We start from the raw sequence: 18,428 nt of genomic DNA on the forward strand, positions 1-18,428 counted from the left end.
TTCCACGAGAGCGATAGGTTACGGGTTATGCAGGAAAGTGTAATTTTTTATCTGAAATGGTGTGATCCTGAATTGTTTTCCAGTCGATCGACAGAATTTATGCACAGTTTAAAATGCTTTTCTATGGAGCCTACTGTAGGTGCATGCTTTACTCGTGACGGGATATAAGTTTAACTCTCATGATGAAACGTGAAAAAAACTTCCCTCAATGTTTGTGCTGAGTTAATTGTACTGTGAAGACTTACGTGGAAAGTCGCTTGATTAGGAATTGATCTTTCCTCTGTTACATACATTCATACATACATACATACCTACTTTATTTGTCACGTAGGTCGATAAAAGGCAGCTAAAAAGCTGATGTGGACCTACAAACTAAAGTGTAGCTACAAAATTTAAATAATAATAATAACAAACTTGTAAATTTATGCTAAGTAAGAAAAGATGTAATACCTAGTAAGATAATTTACAGTTAATCGACTAGTGTTAAAAATAAATAAAATAAAAGTAATAAAATAGCATTAATAAATGTAATTTACAATGTCTTTATCTATTCCCTGTAAACCATTAAATGTTATTTTATCTAAAATGTCGGATTTTGCTTTAAGAGCAGATTTAAAAGAAACAGTGTTCGGTTTGCTCTTTCAGTACATGGGTAAGTTGTTCCATAGAATTGATGCGTGGTGAGAGAAGGAAGATCGATGGAAGTCACTTTTAGGGCGTTGCATGTATAGTTTCAGACTGTCCCTTAGATTTCTCAACGGAGAGTGTTTAATAAATAGAGAGCTTATACCAGCCGGAGCTCTACTGTAAAATGCCTGATAAGATATAGTTGCAATCCTCTTTTTGTAGATGTCTGATAAGGACTTCCATTTTGTCGCTGCCAGGACTTCAGTGTTGGGGGTACATTCCTTTAGGTTAAAAATAAATCTTGAAGCTCCAATGTGAATGTCCTCTAGGGTCTGAAGGGACTTTGCAGATCCCCATAGTGCAATTGAATACGTAATACTTGGAATAATACCTTTGAAATAAATTGACTCTAAGATGCAATTGTCGAGTCCTTTTAAGTGTTTGAGTTTCTTCACTCTTGCTGAAAAAGGCTTGCTCAAAGATTTTACATGTGGTGACCAAGAGAGTTTATTATCGATAAGAATCCCTAAACATGTAGCTTTGGAAACAAACAACTCATTTTGCCCTAAACAAATTTGCTGTAAGGGTCTGATGAATTTTGATTTTGATAACAACATTAGTTCAGTTTTTGCAGGATGAATAGTCATGAAGTTATCCTTAGCCCATTTGTTTAAGTTGATGATCGCTTTCTGTATCTTAGATTAGACTTCATCAACAGTATATCCAATGCAGAAAACTGTAGTATCATCTGCAAACATTTCAACAGAAGCGTTCATTGTTCCATTGTGATAAAGTAAACAAATAAGATGGACCGTGTTTTACTGAAGGGGAACTGAAGCCTAAAATTGAACCATTTTTAAATTGCAGCTTATAGCTTAACTATCAATGTTCAAATGTTTTTTCTGTCTTTGGGCTCAATTTCACCATGAAAAAAATAGTTTAAACCGTGTTTTGACCCATCAGCACCACGGCTCAGAAAAACAATGTTAGTGGCTAATATTACGTCACTGGTGGGGAAGAAAGATCACAACCCTGAGACACTCTTCCATCAAAACTCTTGTAGTAAGATTGTTGAAGTTATGTGACTTCTTATGGGGATTAAATTAAAAAATTGAATGATGAAACATGTTTCTTACAGAGAATGTTTAGCTTCAGGCTGTGTTTGGATGCACAGGAGATGTCATGAATCAATCAGTGAATATCTCTGTAATGTTTATTTAGTTGTTCTTAACTTCGCATAAACGGTTTTATATGGTTGTCCACATACTTGTGAAAGAAAGACCGATAAACTTAAAGTTTGCACTGATGTGCAGCCTTTGCATGTGAGAGAAGTGTTTCAGTTCCCCATCACTGATGTCACAATTGACCATTGCTAGTTGTTTTGAGCCTACAGTTGTATAGCTGCAAACGCAGGAAAATGGGAACTTCAAATCTGATTATCTTGTTAATAACAAGAGGTGAACAAAAATAGATACCAAGACTTTTATCTTACTCCTTTAAAGCTAACTAGAAATGAATGAAAAAAAAATTACAATTTTAGGCTTCAGTTCCCCTTTAAAATCACCTTGCAGTCTTACGACTCAATTGCGTGAATTAACAACAAATTGTGGAAAAAATCGTATAAAACACAAAAACTTAGCTATTACCTTATCCTAGATATAAAAAGTGTAAAAATCCATCTAATTATTACTCTGGCTTTCTGAAGGAAACGCCAGAGGTATAAATTCGGCTTAGTTTTCTTGGGCATTCAGTCACAAAATGCAGTTCCACTTCAGTGCATGCGTGAAGTGTATGGGCATGCATAGAATGAACCCTAAAGCGCATGGTTCAAAGTAATGGCTGCCTTCTTAGATAATTCCTTGCTTGATGTACGCGAAAGAAATTCGATGGCTATTACGCTCAATATACTTACAAAGTCACACACCGTTCACAGTAGACCCACACTAAAACTTGTGGAGCATTTTGGGAATGGGTTGGTCTGTGAACAATATGAGAGATCAATTTACGAGCGATACTTTACAAGTGAACCTTCTATCGAGGAATATCAAGCGAAACGTGCTATATCAAACAAGCTATCTCGTGTTATGTTTACGTGTAAACACAACCATTTATTTAGACATGATCGAGAACCCAGTAGAATACCAGAAGCTACTCTGAATCGTCTCAGAGGAAAGGGCAGAAGACTGAAGGAATTTGTTTATGAGCGTATTTGTCCAAGCACACCAAAGTCCTCTTGGCTATGTTGTTATGTGAAGGTTAGAAGAGTTACAAAGAATGTTTGTAAGCTTGATATGAAGAGGGTAAGATTAAGTAAAGTTACACAACATGAGAAGAAGTGTTAGTCGAATTGTTCTGTGAAGATATATCAAGAGTCAGACACATGTATCAAACTATTGTAAATTTCAACTGAGTTCAGATGTAGAGAAAAACCATGGTCCTACTCTAATGTAAATTGACCCTAGCAAAACAATAACAGCACCATATAGCCAAGCTAATGAGTTGGTATGTGGACAAAATTCAGGACAAAAATGTGTTGCAATGAGTTTATGTACTTTGATTTACAACAACAAACAAGGAATCAATTCTGCTAATGATCTTGTGTCAATAATGAATATTGGAAATCAGTTCTAGATCTATTCAAGTTTGTCTCAGTTAACCAGACAATCATTTTTAATGCAGACAGAATTACCCACACTTTCAAATGTGTTTGAGACTGACTATGAACTTCAATACAGTGAAAGGTACACTGGTACTATTCATCAAGAAGCTACAATAGAAGGATATCAGTACTGTACCTCCTTAGATAGAGCCTTTCAATCACTTATATCTGAAAACTTCAACAATTTTGACTTGACAATAGGATGTACTCCAATTGCTATCTATTGTAAAGGTAATGTGGGCTTGAAAATATTTAATTCTCGTGCAAGGGATATTTATGGCAGAAGCCATCCTCAAGGTACATGTGTACTGCTTGAAGTATTATCACTGAATAGCTTAGTACATTATTTTCAGAGCTTACATAATGATATATTTGAGTTGAAAGGGGTTAAAATTAATAAAGTTCAAAATAGTTTTTCAGAGTCATGCCTGTAAAACCAGAAAGTTCAATGTGAGTTGTGCTGTGGCTGTCTATTCACCCAGCTACTCTGTAATAAAATCATGTAGTTACTGGAATTCAAACACCTTTTCTGATGTTATTAAGTATGGCAAAAGATTATATGAAAATTCATCTTTGAACAAGTATTTACCATCAGTTGATTTGCCAAAAACTTTTGATGTTTGTGGAACTGAAGTAAGTTTAGATCCTAAAGGTGATTACACTGAAGGAGTATTATCTGATTCAGTTGACAGCAAATCAAGTCTTGAAAATCTTGTAAGAAATAATAGTGAATGCACGGGGTTTTTGATGTGGTTTTCAGTTTTTTGTATGAAATTTATTTTTAAACCCACAAGAAGGCTAAACTATGTGTATTGCCTCTTGGTATTTAATGAAAGTCAACACCCTCTAATTGAATATACTAAGACTGTAAATAGCTAGCACTGCTTCTCTTTTTGTTGTCATCAGCAATATTCAATATTCAGAGATTTTTCTATTAAAAACAATATGAACTATTGAACAGTAATATTGCTTCAATCAACTGATTTCTGACAACTCCCCTTGGGTGTACGTTAATTTTGGCAACAAACTATGACTCGATACCAATAATAGATAAAAAATTCCCTTCTCCTTGCAGTTAAAGGAAAATACATTACCTACTCAGGGTTCGTAAAAGCCTTGAAAGTCCTTGAAGATGCTTGAATTCAAAAATGAAAAATTCAAGGCCTTGAAAGTACTTGAATTTGAGAACTAGAACTTGATTTTTGCAATGCTTTTTCTTTAACAATTTTCAAGTTGAAAATTGCAGTACTTTAATGGAAAAGCTGAGAAATAATATTGAATAATTTTAAAATTGCTTATGCAAACCTTTCCAAAAGTGGTCCTTCAATTTTCTAAAACTTGGTCAGTCATTGAAAAGTGCTTAAATTTCAACCTTTGGCATATGAAGGAACCTACTCCTATATGGTAATATATTATTTTGGTTGTTGTCTAGTACCATAACAACATTCATTACACTCTAGCAGACAAAAATAAACACAAGTAGACTTATTCATGACCGGCAACCATGAAATTGTGTGACGACAGTAACAATGGCAATAGGGCAGTCCCTTAAAGATAATTCCAGGTGTGCAATATTGAAAGCCCGAGTTCATGCAGCTATGTGTCTAATTTAATTATACCTGAGTTTGTTTCTGCACTTATAAGTAAATGAGTCAGCCAGTCTCTTTGTTTTGGTGGATGGTAGTTGATATTTCAGTTTCTTTCTGACGCTGTATGCTGGCTTGTCGGAGGCTGGAATTAGGTCGTGGATCTTGCAAGACTGGTTGTTAGCCATTGACTGAAAGAGTTCTGGTGCCAGTTTTTTGTGATGATCTTGTAGGTTGTCTATTCTGGCAAGCTGAAGGGCATTTGTGTAAGATATCCTTGGAAAAATGCATCAGAGAGCTCTCACACCTTACATGATTAACTGATCCTGTTACTCCCAGATCTGACCGAAAATTAATTTCTCTTAACATCGTCAATACAGTTATCAGCACTTAGGTTTCAGGAAGAAAGAAAAGTATCAACTCAAGAAATCATTTGATTTAACACTGTCTCCTTGTCAATTGAAATGTATAGAGAACGGTATGTAACTATGGAGAATATGAATACTGCTGTTAGGGAGTCAAGGGTTACTCTTCATGTATAGTTGAACTGAAAATCTGTTGTATAGAGGTTTTGCATGGCAGCCATGTTGCATTGCAGGAACAATGAAAATATTTTGCATAAGAATAAAATTTTTTTCCCATGGATAATCTATTGCTCCTGCCATGCAACATGGCTGCTGTGCAAAACCTCTATGTGCATCCAAATAAGCTACAGTACATTCCATTTTTTGAGAAATTTGTATCTTCCACTGTTGCTAAGGACAGTCCTGTTAAAAAAACTGCTAGCGTAGGTAGCCTTCCTGGGCCCAGTTGTTTAAAGCAAGGATAAGGCTATCCCGTAGATAAATCACTATCTAGGGGATAAGTGTTCACAAAACATACTGCACAATCTACTGGAGTGGGATTTATCTGGTGGACAGCGTTCTCTGTTCTTCGAACAACCATGGCCTGATCTATTGTACACTTAACAATGATTTATTGTTTTTGCAATGTTTCATTTGTCAAAGGACCACAAGAACCCTTTTACAAAGAGCAGTCGCTGTTGAAGGTCAGAATTTTATTTGATGTTTTATTCTCTTTGTTGTTGTTGTAGTGTGCACCTTTTAATAAAAGCACATTTTTAAAACAAATAGAGAAAGCAACTATTTAAAATTAAGATTGCTCAAATATGTAATAGCTATCGAAGAATTTTGCATACAGTTGTATTTCCTGTAAATCTGTATTATTCACCAAGTACAAGGTCAAGATGGCATGATATTTACACAGTTTAGAGAAAGCTAATTATCTTGTCACGAGTATGGGTCGGACTAACCTTAGAAACAAATTTTGAGTCCCATGAGGAATTGAACCTCAGACATTCAGATTCTTTGTTCTTATGCTCTACCACTGAGCCCCAGAGACTTTCCAGTGTTCCAGGCCATAAGGCACTTTGTATGTCATTATTCCTGTATACATTATTAATGTATCAGCAGCGTACAGGACTTGTGTCACCAGGAACCTTGTAATAACCAAGGTCACTAGTCTTTGCTGTTCTAAGCTGTGACTATTGACTAAATGGTGACTGAATTTACAGCTTAAGTTGTGGATTTGGCAAACTGTGTCTGGCAGTTATGCAATAGGTTGTAATGTCTTTGTCATTTAGTTATAACTTAGGGCCAATGTTAAAGTCTTCTACAGTTTATAGAAGTAATAGTGAGGTACATTATTTTTTGAGCTATTTCCCTGCAAATTTTACTTGCGCCTTTTGAACGCTCGGATCAGCTTCATGTTTTGCTTAGAGTTATTCTAACTTTAGTGTTGTCTCTTCATCAGAAAGCCACTCCACTTTGAGAAGGCTTTTGGACTCCATTGATGTACAGTTGAAGGAATATGAAGGGACTCTGCCAACAATAAGGTGTGTCATACAATCAAAACCTGCTCTTTTTTTCAGCAGTAGGCTTGAGAATACATTTATATTGTTATTGACTCTGACACTCTAAATACATGTAGCATATAGTAAGAGGCACTCATTTTGTAAACTTTGTTCATTCTTGTCACTTGTTTTAACCAAAATTATGGTTGTTGTCATGATTATAGGACATCAGAAAAAGAAGCCCCAAGAACTCCTCTGGGTAACAAAGATCAACAGGATCAACAACAACAGAAGAGCGCAACTGTTATTGTTATTGATGACGATGAGACTGAATATGTTGATGTTGCTGATATTTCTTGCCAAGCCACTGATGAAGACATTCAGAATGAGACTGGTGAAAGAGAGAAGGAAAGAGAAAGGGAAAGAGAAAAGGAAAGAGAAAAGGAAAGAGAAAAGGAAAGGGAAAAAGAGAGAGAGATGGAAAGAGAGAAGGAAAGAGAGAAGGAAAGAGAGAAGGAAAGAGAAAAGGAAAAAGAAAAGGAAAAAGGAAAGGACAAAGCAGAGACAGCAAATCAAAATCAAAATGTCTCAGTACCTCCTCGACAGCAAACAGCTGCAACAAAATTTTTACCAAATTATGTTCCTATCAGACCTGCCCCACCCAAGGAAATAGTACATACCTTCACTTCAACACAGACAGGAACTTTGTCACTAACTCTACAAAGAACTAAACAACCAGATGTTACTATTTCTCCAGTAGCTTCTATTGGAAAGTCACCCCCTCCAATTTATAAGACATTGAAGCCACCAGTTGGCAGTGGAGAGCCATATTTACCAGAACGTGTTACTGTGATGTCTTCTCCACCATCTCTTCCGGTTCAGCAGCCAGTGCCTAGTCTTGAGCTGGAAACACAAACTCCACATGTTATGTCTCCAGTCAACAGCAGGTTTGTGATGTTTATTAGAACATGGTTGTTTGAAGATGGGAATACACCACTCCTTTGCTGATATCTAAACATGTACTTTGTAATTAATACCTGCACTCATTTGATTTGCAGCTTTATTTGTTCTTTGCAGGCTTAGAAAGAAAGCATAACAACATCACTGAACAATAAGATGTCAGAATTATGCCAAATGCAAAAATCAGATTTAGAAGTTTTTCACTCTGACTAAACCCCAAACAGACTTGACACAAGGGTTGAAAAATTTAATTTGACCATCAAAGTTTCATCATTGAACATTTTATTTCAAGTTACGTGTGCGTGTGGGTGCCAATTAGTAGCCCTAAGATGTATGTGTACTTTGATCACGTAAAAGTTGATAGCTTTTGAAGATTGCACAACAAATCCATTCAGATGCCTGTTGATGTTAGCTAACTTAGACACTGATTTGAACTAGTTTCTTGTGTCATTTTCTTTAATTCAGTTTTTCATGCATTGTAATTTTGGGATGAGTAGCACGATCGTACTCATGGACATGAACTGATAGTGAGTCATATATGGTTTTGTTTTAGGCCAAGTACCACACCCACTGTTCCACAGCTACCCCCCAGGCAGACATCCTTACCTCAGCCTGGACCATCCTCTCTTGGTGAAAAAGAATCAATCAAGAAAGAAATAAAGAGGTTTGTGGACTCTGAAATAATGGAAAATGTTGTCCTTTAATTTTTTTTAGAACTTTCAGTGGTCTTAAGTGGTTTTTGATATCCTTTGCATTTAAATCTGCAAGTATCCAAATACATGTTTTGCTTTTGAATTAAATGGCTCTTGAGTCTTACTGTGAAGGTGCATTGGCCTCATGGTTAGTGCACTTGACTCTAGGTCAAGTGGTCCGGATTCGAGCCCTGGCCGGGAATGTTGTGTCATGTTCTTGGGCAAGAGACTTTACTCTCACGGTGCCTCTCTTTGCTCAGGTGTTTAAATGGGTACCGGCAAATTTAATGCTGAGGGTAACCTTGCAATGGACCAGAATCCCATCCAGGGGGGAGTAGAAATACTCCTAATGGCTTAATGCTACAGAAACCAAAGTTAAGTGTTGGCCTGATGGGCCACTTGGCTCGTAAACAGACTTTACCTTGATCGTTACTGTTTTCCCTCTATGTAACAACCTCTTTTTGATTGAGAGAACACTAAATCTGATGGTTCTGCTAAACTGGCAAAAAAGATAAAAAGAAAATAACTCTAATACTGGAAAATTATAGACGAACTATCGACGTTTTGGCCATATCACACGGCCTTCATCAGGAAACTGCCAAGTCAGCCTAGGTCACACAAGTGTCACAGGATAGCTGACTCAGCACATCCTGTAATGCACATCTATAATTTCCAGTATTTGAATTATTTTCATTTTATCATATTCCCAACTGGATGACTGATACAATTCACAGCCACTGGCAAAAAAGGTTATTAAAGATATGTAGCAAGCCAAAAGCCACATTAAGTTGTGTGGCAATCCCGCTCCAAAGGGTAGTGTAACCGCCGCCAGTTGTTGCACATCACACTTTTTGAAAGTTCAACCAAACATGCATTTTAAACGTTCTATCGCCAAGACTCCGCTCGACCAGTTCATGTCCAGTCCCCCTACAGTTCATCTGTTATAGATACTGTCAGATAGCAGACGTTGATAGCAATTTGGAGAGAGAAACTTCATGCAAAAAAGAAGCTATGAATCCCTGAGTCAGAAATTCTTACCCTTAATTGAAAGCTCAGCACCTGTTGGAAGAGAAATTAATTTAATTTTAATGTTGTGTTTACCTAGTTCACCAACAGGTCCTCCTAAGTTTGAGGTTGGGACACGTGTCATAGGTCAAAGGGCTGATGAACTATGGTATCCAGGTAGGTGATATTCATCTATTTACTAGAGACTATTCTTTTTTAAAAAAAATTTAGATTCCTGCAACATTAAAGCAGAGTGTTTGAGGATTTTACAACTATACTAACATAGGGGTGCAGCATCAGAATTGCATGTAGATATGGCAAGATTATAGGTTGAACTCCTGTTGAAGGCACTTTTTCCCCTAAATAAAAACAAAATCATAAAACATAAATCTTTCTGTGGTTCTCCTTTCCTATTGTTTCAAAGGTGTGATAGAGAAGATTTTGACAGACAAACACAATCAGGTAAGATTTTGGTATCATTGTTTTCATAAACATCAGTTTGTTTATTAATAAAACCTTTGGAGAAAACACATAAATATGAAGTTAAATTCATTTTAACTTTACTTATTAGGAATCAGTACTGAAATATGTAATACATGACGTAAGCTCCTTATTTCATTTTTTCAGACCAAATACAAGGTGAAGTTTGACAAAGGTACTAGGGGTCTGCTGTCATCCAATCATATATCTTTGGAGTCAAATCCCAACCCATCAGTGCTAAATGTTGGTAGTCGTGTTGTAGGTGAGTCTGAGAAGTTCCTGTTCTCTAACAGCATCAAAAATGAGCCAGTACGTGTTTAGTTTCTAGATTGCTGACATTGATATTTGTAACCTGTGGAGTCATGCCTTAGCAGGGTTAAGCTTGTATGCACACAGGTCCTACAATTTTGAGAACAGAAGATGTAAATTTTTTGCTGTTTTTTCCTTTATACCTCCAAAGGTCTCTTGAAAGAGACTGTCACTACCTTGATTTAAACTCTTCAGTGGGGGTTTCATTATTAATTTTATAAGCTGGAAATTGTTAACAGATCTTGCAGGGAAAGAAAAAGTGTGATTTTGAATCTGGAATGTTTCTGTTCTCTGACAGTGTAAAAACTGAGCCAGTCTTTAGTTTCTAGAATGCTCACATTGATATTTGTAACCAGTGGATTCATACCATAGCAGGGGCAGGCTTGTATACACACGTCCTACAATTTTGAGAACGACAGATGTAAATTTTTTGTAGTTGTTTCCTCTATACTTCCAAAAGGTCTCTTGAAAGAAACTGCTACCAAGGATTTAAACACTCCAGTGGGGTTTCATTATTAATTTACAAGCTGGAAAATGTTAACAGATCTTGCAGGGAAAGATAAAGAGTGAATTTGAATGTGCTGAATTGTGGCTGGATGATCAGATACTCAGACGTAGTGGTTGCTATCTCTTCAATCACCGTCATGTTGTACTGGAAAATTCCACAATTTGATTATTGTTTTTTAACTTAAGATTGTTTTGTAAATCACTCAGAATCCTAGATAAAGGTGTTGAAGATCGAAATTACTTCTCCTTTTGCAAGCTTTACTGCCCCAAAAGTTAGCATCATCCCTCTGATTGAAAGATTCTGTCATGTGGAGTTAGTGACAATTTGTTTCCAAACATTCTCATTTCTTTTTTATTTACTCCTATCTCTCAAAAATCTTGCTATTTTAAGATTAAACTGTAAAACTTTGATTGCAATACCCTCTTAAAAGAAACTTTTTGCCTACTTGTAACTTTTGTAAAGTAAAATCTGTTAGATAAAGACTGATATGAACTTGCAGCTCCTATAATAAATTACAATTAAAGCTGAGGGCTTGTGCTTTAAAATGGCTGGATTTAAAGTTAATAGAACAAAAAAGATGGGTTTCTTTGTGGAAATTACTTCTTATGTATGCATGATTGTTCCATTACCTTCCCTTTTTCACACCACACGTTTGTAACCTAAGCATTATAAAGCTGTAAATATTTTAATGATTATTATTGGCTCTTGTTGAAAAAGACCTGTCATTCACACTTTAATTGACGCATACTCCTCACTTTTCTTTCACTAGCATTGAGGCCTCGGGATACAGCAGAAGAGAATGCGTCTTGGCGGAAACCTTCTACAGGTCATTAACATTTTCTTTCTCTTGTTGTCTCCCAAGGCTTCATGTTTGCCTTCATGCCCTTCTTCTTGTAACAAGGCAACATTCTTCTGTACCAGAATTTATGAGCTAAGTCTTCTTATGGAGCATGCATTACAGAGCTCTTGACAACTTGTAACTTTGGTAACACATGAAATACATGTAAATTATCTGTCTTACTACATGAAAAGCCCTAAACAGAAATGATTAACAGTAACAAATAAACAAACCTAACCAAGTTACAGACATACCCCCAGTTGATGTGTTAGTTTTCATTTTGTCACATAGCAATTTTTCTTATATATCTGTACAACAAGTCACATAAAGTTACTTAAATTATTTTGAAGGATCAATTTTTAACCAATTGTGTTGACATTTATTTCACAGAAATATAACAATGGTGGAATTTTTTAAGCATAATTTGGATATATAAAATTTAATGTAATTTTCTAGACCTTGGGAAAAATAGTAAAAAGTCTGAAATTATATTTTATTCTAGAAAACAATTAATAAATATGTTGTTTTTGGGGGACCTATCTTTTATTTTCTTGCCACAAACCAGCAAAAAATCAACATACATTTTTATTTTCAGTGGTTTCGTGTGTCTATTTACAAATGTAAAAAACTTCTTGACCATGAGTATGAAAAAAAAGGGACCCACATAGGCACTAGTTCAACCCCGAAGAAAAACATTTTTTGTTTTGTAGGAATATATGGAAAGTTAGATGTACTGTATGCTGGCATTGTGGCAGAGAATGCTTGTGGTGAAAACAAAAACAGGTGACTCTTTATAATTGTTGCCTTATCACGTGTAGTAAGTCTTCATCATTTTCATATGACTTAATAAGGTAATTTTTTTTGCTCTCAAATTTAAAACTATGTACATGCTTTTTGGTAAATGGCCACAGAAGACATTTGATAAATTTCATGTATCTCAGCAACAAGAACAGCCCTGAGAGAGGCAAAAATTTGGAGAAAATGAGAAAGCTTCAAAATGGCTTTCTTGACCATTGAATTTTGAGCATTCTTATTACACCATGTCATTCATCTGTGTGCATTGTATTGAGCAAAAGAAGTAAGAGGAAAAGGCAAAAATTTTGCTTCTTGTTGTTTAGAATTTCTAAGTAAAGAAGCTTTCTTTCCGTAGATATTTGGTCTTTTTTGATGATGGTTTTGCTCAATACCTACCTGTCAAAAAGCTCCATCATGTCTATCATACAGGTGAGATCAGGACAAATTTACAATACTCGTGTTGCATTACTGTCAAGAAAGCTGACAAAAACATATACCTTAAGTCCTCTCTTTACTCTTTTACTCCCACTAGTGACATATCAGCTAGGAATGATATCCACTTACATTATCAAAAAACTGTCAAGCAGAATGTTTTCAGTAGGAAAGAAAAACATTGACTAAAAGAAATTAATGTTTAATTTAACCCTAAACTCACAACTGAAATTGAAAGAAATATGTGGCAGACAGTAAGAAAAATTGAGACTGAAAAATTGAGACTGAGTTCTTGGAGGTGTAGTCTAAAATTGCACCGAGAGAATATCTTGTGCCAGTTTTTATAACCATTTCACTCTCAGAAGTGATCAATAAGTAACTTCTCTTTACAATATTGACACAATATCAACCAGAAAGTTGATGAGAAGAAAGTGCAGTGTACACAATTAAATCAAGGGGATTTTGATTAAGTTAATACCAATTCTCACTGTGAGAATGATATAAAATGTATAGTTCTAATATAGTGTGAAATTTCTGGTTGATTTGATTTCAAGATTCTTTAGTTTTACTGCTGCCTAATTGATGTAAATTGAATAAATTGGCCCAAGGCAGTTTGATTATTTGAGTGTTGTTTTCATGATGATTTTGACAGGCAAGAAAGTGTGGGACGAGGTAGCTGAACATTCCAAGGAGTTCATTCAAGAATATCTAGAAGAATTTCCTAATGTATGAGACAAATATTTTTTTATTGTTATTATTTTTATTACTATGATTGTTATTTTTTATGTATCTTTTCATTGAAAATGTCAGGATGTCATAAAAAAAGGAAAAATCTGTAGATAGCCCCTTTTGGAAAATGTATATATTTTGGAGAATTTCTAGTTTCATTATGTTGATTTCTAGTTTCAGTATGTTGATTTCTAGTTTCAGTATGTTGATTTCTCGTTTCAGTATGTTGATTTCTAGTTTCAGTATGTTGATTTCTAGATGAGATGTATTCCATGTACACCGTGTTCATTTATTTATATATTACACTTTGATTTTATTAATTTAGTTCTACTTGTTTCATAGCGACCAATGGTAAAACTTAAAGTGCACCAGTGGGTTAAAACTGAATGGAGAGGCCAGTGGTGAGAGGAAGCACTTCTAGATCTGTTTACAAGTTTAAATCATGCATGTAGTTTGAGTTTTGTTCAATTAAATGTAAAATATTGACTCGCTTCTCAATCGTTTCGAAGGGTCTGATCTTTGAAGAAACTGACCTTTGAACAAAATGAATGTAAAGTTTGGGACTTTTCAATGATCAGTTTTTGAAATGTTCTTGCATTTTTTTTTTTTTTTTGTAGGTTGAAAGCCAAAGTGATGCAGCTAGATTCTAGTTTGGTCAAGGTCAGTTGAATCTGTTTCTTTGAAGCAATTCTTGGTTGAAGAGATAATTGGTACATATATGAAGCAAAGCTGATGCCGTATATTTGCCGTGCTTATTTCATTGCACTCAGTGTTATATCTGACATGTTAAAGCAAATACCGGTACCGTTTTTTTCGTCATTGCAGATGCTGTTTCAGATTGATAATCGGTCTGAGTGGCTCTATAGAGGATCAACGAGATTAGAACCCTTATACAGTGCCTTGGTGAGAAAAACACCATTATTATCATTGTTATGCAACGTAAATCCTCTAAGAAGCCCCTCGGGGGGGGGGCTTATCTATTTCAGATACTTTGGCGGGGGGGGGTTGTGTGGCTTATTAGAGAGGGGGCTTAATAGAGGGAGGGACTTTAATTTAGAACTCAGTAAAGAACTCAATTTAATGATCTCACTCTCTACATAGACCTTGTTTAGCCATGTTATATTTTAAGCGTCGCTCTGTAATTTCCGTATACCGTATTCTATTGATGTCAACATGATAACATCAATCAATCACCATAATCAATTTTAAATACAAACTAAAATTACAGTATTTGAATAAATTTATCGTACTTACTGACATGGAGTGTTATTTCGATTTTTTTTTTTGAGGGGGAGGGGTGGGGGCTTAATAAAATTCTTCCACTAAAGAGGAAGGGCTTATCTGAGGGGGGGGGGGGTGGGGCTTATTAAAGAATTTACGGTATATCTTATTATTGGAACTTTTCCAGAGAGACCATCATTAAGAGATCTATGGGTAGATGGAGTTCCACTCTGAGGCGACTCCAATTGAATCACTTGAGAGGGGATGAACAAGCATTTCCTAAAGAGGGACTAGTCTGCTTGCAAGTACGGCATCGGTAGATACATGTACACAACTCATTCTTACGTGCAGACTTCAACATTTGCAGGTTGATGGGAAGATTTCCACTGCGAGGAAAAAGAGATCTCGTAAACTGACGCGAGGCGCATCATCAGGAAAACCTCAAGAACCGTTCATCGACTATAGTATCACTAAACCTTGTTTTGGTATTTCACCCTACAGCAAAAGTGATCCTCTGGGTACGTTATTCGTCTGTATGAATGAGTACATTTTCAAGCCTTAGGCGATTAACGTCAGCAGGGAAAATATGTGTTACAGCAGTTGCGCAAGTTTATATTAGTCAAGGGGCTTGACTCAATTTGGGTAAACAGATACGATTCTAAAATTTTATTGTAATTTTCTTCATTTTGGAAAGATGATGTGAATGAAAACGTTTGAGTTTCTGTCACTACTATCTCTGTAGTGGGGGTCCCTTGGGAAATAATTTCTATCTACGTGAAGGAAAATCAGATTTCTTAGTACTACCTACCTACTGTCTCTTGGTTTGTTTGAAAATTACATTTTCTGTTTTGGTTTGGTTTTAATTTACTAGGTGAACAACAACGAAAACTGGAGGAAAAACGACAACAGACACAGCTTGAGCAACAAAGACAGCAAGAGGTTGGTGTGCCGTGATTAATATTAAATTGTGGGATTTGCAAATTCATTTCCAGTCTGACTAGATTTTCAAGCTCTGGAAGCAATGAACACCTGAATTATTTTTGAAGTAGTCCTGCTTGGAGACGATGAAGCCAATCCCATAGGGGATAACTAAACTGTAAACAGCAAGGGTAGTTAGCGTTTTTGCTTGCAAACCTGTTCCAATCTTCACTCGACATTCCTGTTCATCATGATCGTCAGGGTTTGAGAAATTAAAAAAGCTAGACAGATGTAGCGTAAAACGATTCAGAACGTTTCAGCTGTCAAAATACCAGCCTTTCCTCTCCTTCCCCTCTCCCTCCCCCTCCCACACCGCTTTTAAGGCAACGGGGGGGGGGGGGGTTAGGGGGTTAGTTAGTTCGAGGGCATCTTGATTTGGTTTTACTTTGTCATATAGCCGAACCATAGGTAGTCAGAACATGGGAAAATACCACAAGGAGTGATTGGTTAGGGTGCGCTATTTTTGTCCACCAATCACAGTACAAAGTAAAGCGGATGATTTTGACACTGGCTAGAAAAAAATGCCTTTTTTTGACATGATCAGTCATCTCAAATATTTGTTACTTTGTCTTTTTTCCCTCTAAAGCAACAAGAGCAATTGAGACAAGATAATAACAGTTTCATCACAACATCTGCTGGAAAAGTTCCGTCCAGTAGTAATGGTGGACCAACCTCAACTGTAACAACAGCTTCAAACACAGGGGCTGGCAAGAGTTCGTCAAGCGATTCAGGCTTTGTGTCTTCCAACAAGGGTACAAGTAAATCGTCTTTGTCGGGAACGGAAACTTCGTCTGGACTAATTGGAAAACAGAAGAAGGACTTTGCAGGTGGCTCTGGAACTGAGGCATCAGGTGAAACCTGTTCTATAGAGGTGTTATTAACAGACTTCATGGGTTTTCAAATCTGTTGGTAATGTCAGACCTTAACTTTATGATAACCTTGCTTTGCCCTTCGTTCCAGGATCGCTACAAATAAACTCCGCAAATCTTGTCCCAGGTAGTGGTTGTATTGGTGGCGGTCATTGTGTGACATCCCCAGGATCTGGACGAAGTGATGATTTCAGTGCTTCATCAGTCACTCAAACAAGTGTTGTAAGGAAAAAAACTAGCGGTGGACTAGGTAAGATGAGTAAACTTTTTCAAATTCGTCATGAAATATAGTACACTTAACATTAGCTGTTACATTCCTCGCAGACTGTTTCGATACTGAAAAAGAAAGGTTAACAAGCTACAAGAAGAATGTGTTGCGTTCTAGTGCTCGCCACGAATCTTTTTTAATGAAGTTCCTTTGCTGTTCTATATCCTTCAATTTAATTCTCAGTTTTGAAATAACTTGGAGCAACTTTTAATTGAGAATCGAAAGCAATCCGGGATGACTTTGTTTTCCTTTACTTCACTCCATGATTGCTCCAGAAATCTCGCGCCTTTCTCTCTCGACCAATCGGATGCGAAACTAGAACCAATCATGACTTGGTCCGTGTTTTCCCGCTCTTTAGGAAGTTTGGTTGTTGATACTCATAAGTTCTCATTGGCTCTGAAAGGTATTTTCCTTTCTCCTGATTGGGCCGTTATCGTTAGTTTGGTTTTGGTTTACGACACAATTGAAAAGCGCTCTTTTTTACAATACTGTTTTTAGTCTCTACAAGAGATCTTGCACAAAGATCAAATGGCATTCAAGTGATTGACTTAGATGGAGATGGAACAACGGCCATGCTTCGTGATCCTATGGATTCCAGTCAGATGATGAGTCCTAAGGTAAGATACGTGTTTGCTACCCGCACTTTTCTGGCTGAAAGGGAAGGAAAAACGTAGCAGAATTTGAAGATTTCAGCTGGCAATGGTTTTATTTACTGATTTTCTACGTTTTGTGTAGGATTACCTTTCAATTTCATCGATAGCTACTTCTTGATTTACAAGATGATTTGGTTTTATCAATTGAGTTTATAATGTAAGTTGGCCACCGTAGAGAGATTTTAAAGCTGACGTGTGGATCGTAAGCCCCTGGTTAGAGCTTGGTACTATTGCTATTTACACTTCTAACAATGATAAGGTATAATAAGCAGCAATTAAAATTCCTTTCTTCATTCATTCCTTCCTACAACATGAACAGAATGCTGAATTAACGACATTATTAACAACAGTATCTTGATGTGTACTATTTCTATCATTTGACTGACGTACAAATACAAAATGCCGTCGAAAATTATGAAACATTATTGTGTCATTCTTTTTAAAATTCTATCATCCGTTTAAGTTTCCCGAAGTTCAAGAAAAACAAATCCACAAAGTTTGCTTCTCAAAGAGGAAAAAAAATGGATTTCTAACATTCCTTGATATCCATCCTTCCTCATGGTTCTAACTTTAATTTTCAGTACCTAGTTCCTTATAGCGTGGATGGGTCAAATCTGGACGAACTTTACAATGTTAGTATTTTTTGATTTTATTAGGGAATTGATTCCAGTGGATCGAATTGTTCACTGTGCACCGACTTGAATGCACATTGCACCATTGACTGAAACATTAAATGTATTTCATTAAAATTTTCTAGCTTTTTACTTCAGCAATTTTTATTGAATTGACCAACGTGTTCCACATACGATTGATAGTCTGTATTCTGTAAATTTATGTATGGAAGCAGTTTCAAACCGCTTGCTAACACTGTTAGCTCAGTGGAGCCTCTCCTTTGGGACACCACTCTTTACTGGATACCCCCATTTGCTCTTTCGTCCCAAAGGTGTCACTTGAATGAGGGTTCCGC

General features: G+C 36.3%; 1 protein-coding gene across 4 annotated transcripts in view; it reads left to right on the plus strand.

The window, feature by feature from the left end:
* The window catches only part of LOC111332656 (histone-lysine N-methyltransferase SETDB1-like), a 33,236-nt gene that overhangs the window by 511 nt on the left and 14,297 nt on the right, over positions 1-18,428 (plus strand). For 2 of the 4 annotated variants that reach the window (XM_088735006.1, XM_088735002.1), the window contains exons 2-21: positions 5,880-5,920; positions 6,685-6,766; positions 6,949-7,671; positions 8,238-8,348; positions 9,482-9,558; positions 9,806-9,843; positions 10,009-10,123; positions 11,448-11,504; positions 12,227-12,299; positions 12,667-12,740; positions 13,396-13,469; positions 13,815-13,873; positions 14,090-14,132; positions 14,298-14,375; positions 15,061-15,211; positions 15,565-15,632; positions 16,258-16,522; positions 16,632-16,790; positions 17,307-17,425; positions 18,043-18,093. In XM_088735006.1, coding sequence (XP_088591132.1) covers positions 5,880-5,920; positions 6,685-6,766; positions 6,949-7,671; positions 8,238-8,348; positions 9,482-9,558; positions 9,806-9,843; positions 10,009-10,123; positions 11,448-11,504; positions 12,227-12,299; positions 12,667-12,740; positions 13,396-13,469; positions 13,815-13,873; positions 14,090-14,132; positions 14,298-14,375; positions 15,061-15,211; positions 15,565-15,632; positions 16,258-16,522; positions 16,632-16,790; positions 17,307-17,425; positions 18,043-18,093 — 2,458 coding nt within the window. The remainder of the gene's footprint in view (positions 1-5,879; positions 5,921-6,684; positions 6,767-6,948; positions 7,672-8,237; positions 8,349-9,481; positions 9,559-9,805; positions 9,844-10,008; positions 10,124-11,447; positions 11,505-12,226; positions 12,300-12,666; positions 12,741-13,395; positions 13,470-13,814; positions 13,874-14,089; positions 14,133-14,297; positions 14,376-15,060; positions 15,212-15,564; positions 15,633-16,257; positions 16,523-16,631; positions 16,791-17,306; positions 17,426-18,042; positions 18,094-18,428) is intronic. The other 2 variants (XM_088735003.1, XM_088735004.1) reach the window with 2 other exon arrangements.

The sequence above is a fragment of the Stylophora pistillata genome, chromosome 10 (genome assembly GCF_964205215.1).
Source record: "Stylophora pistillata chromosome 10, jaStyPist1.2, whole genome shotgun sequence".
NCBI classification, from domain to species: Eukaryota; Metazoa; Cnidaria; class Anthozoa; order Scleractinia; family Pocilloporidae; genus Stylophora; species Stylophora pistillata.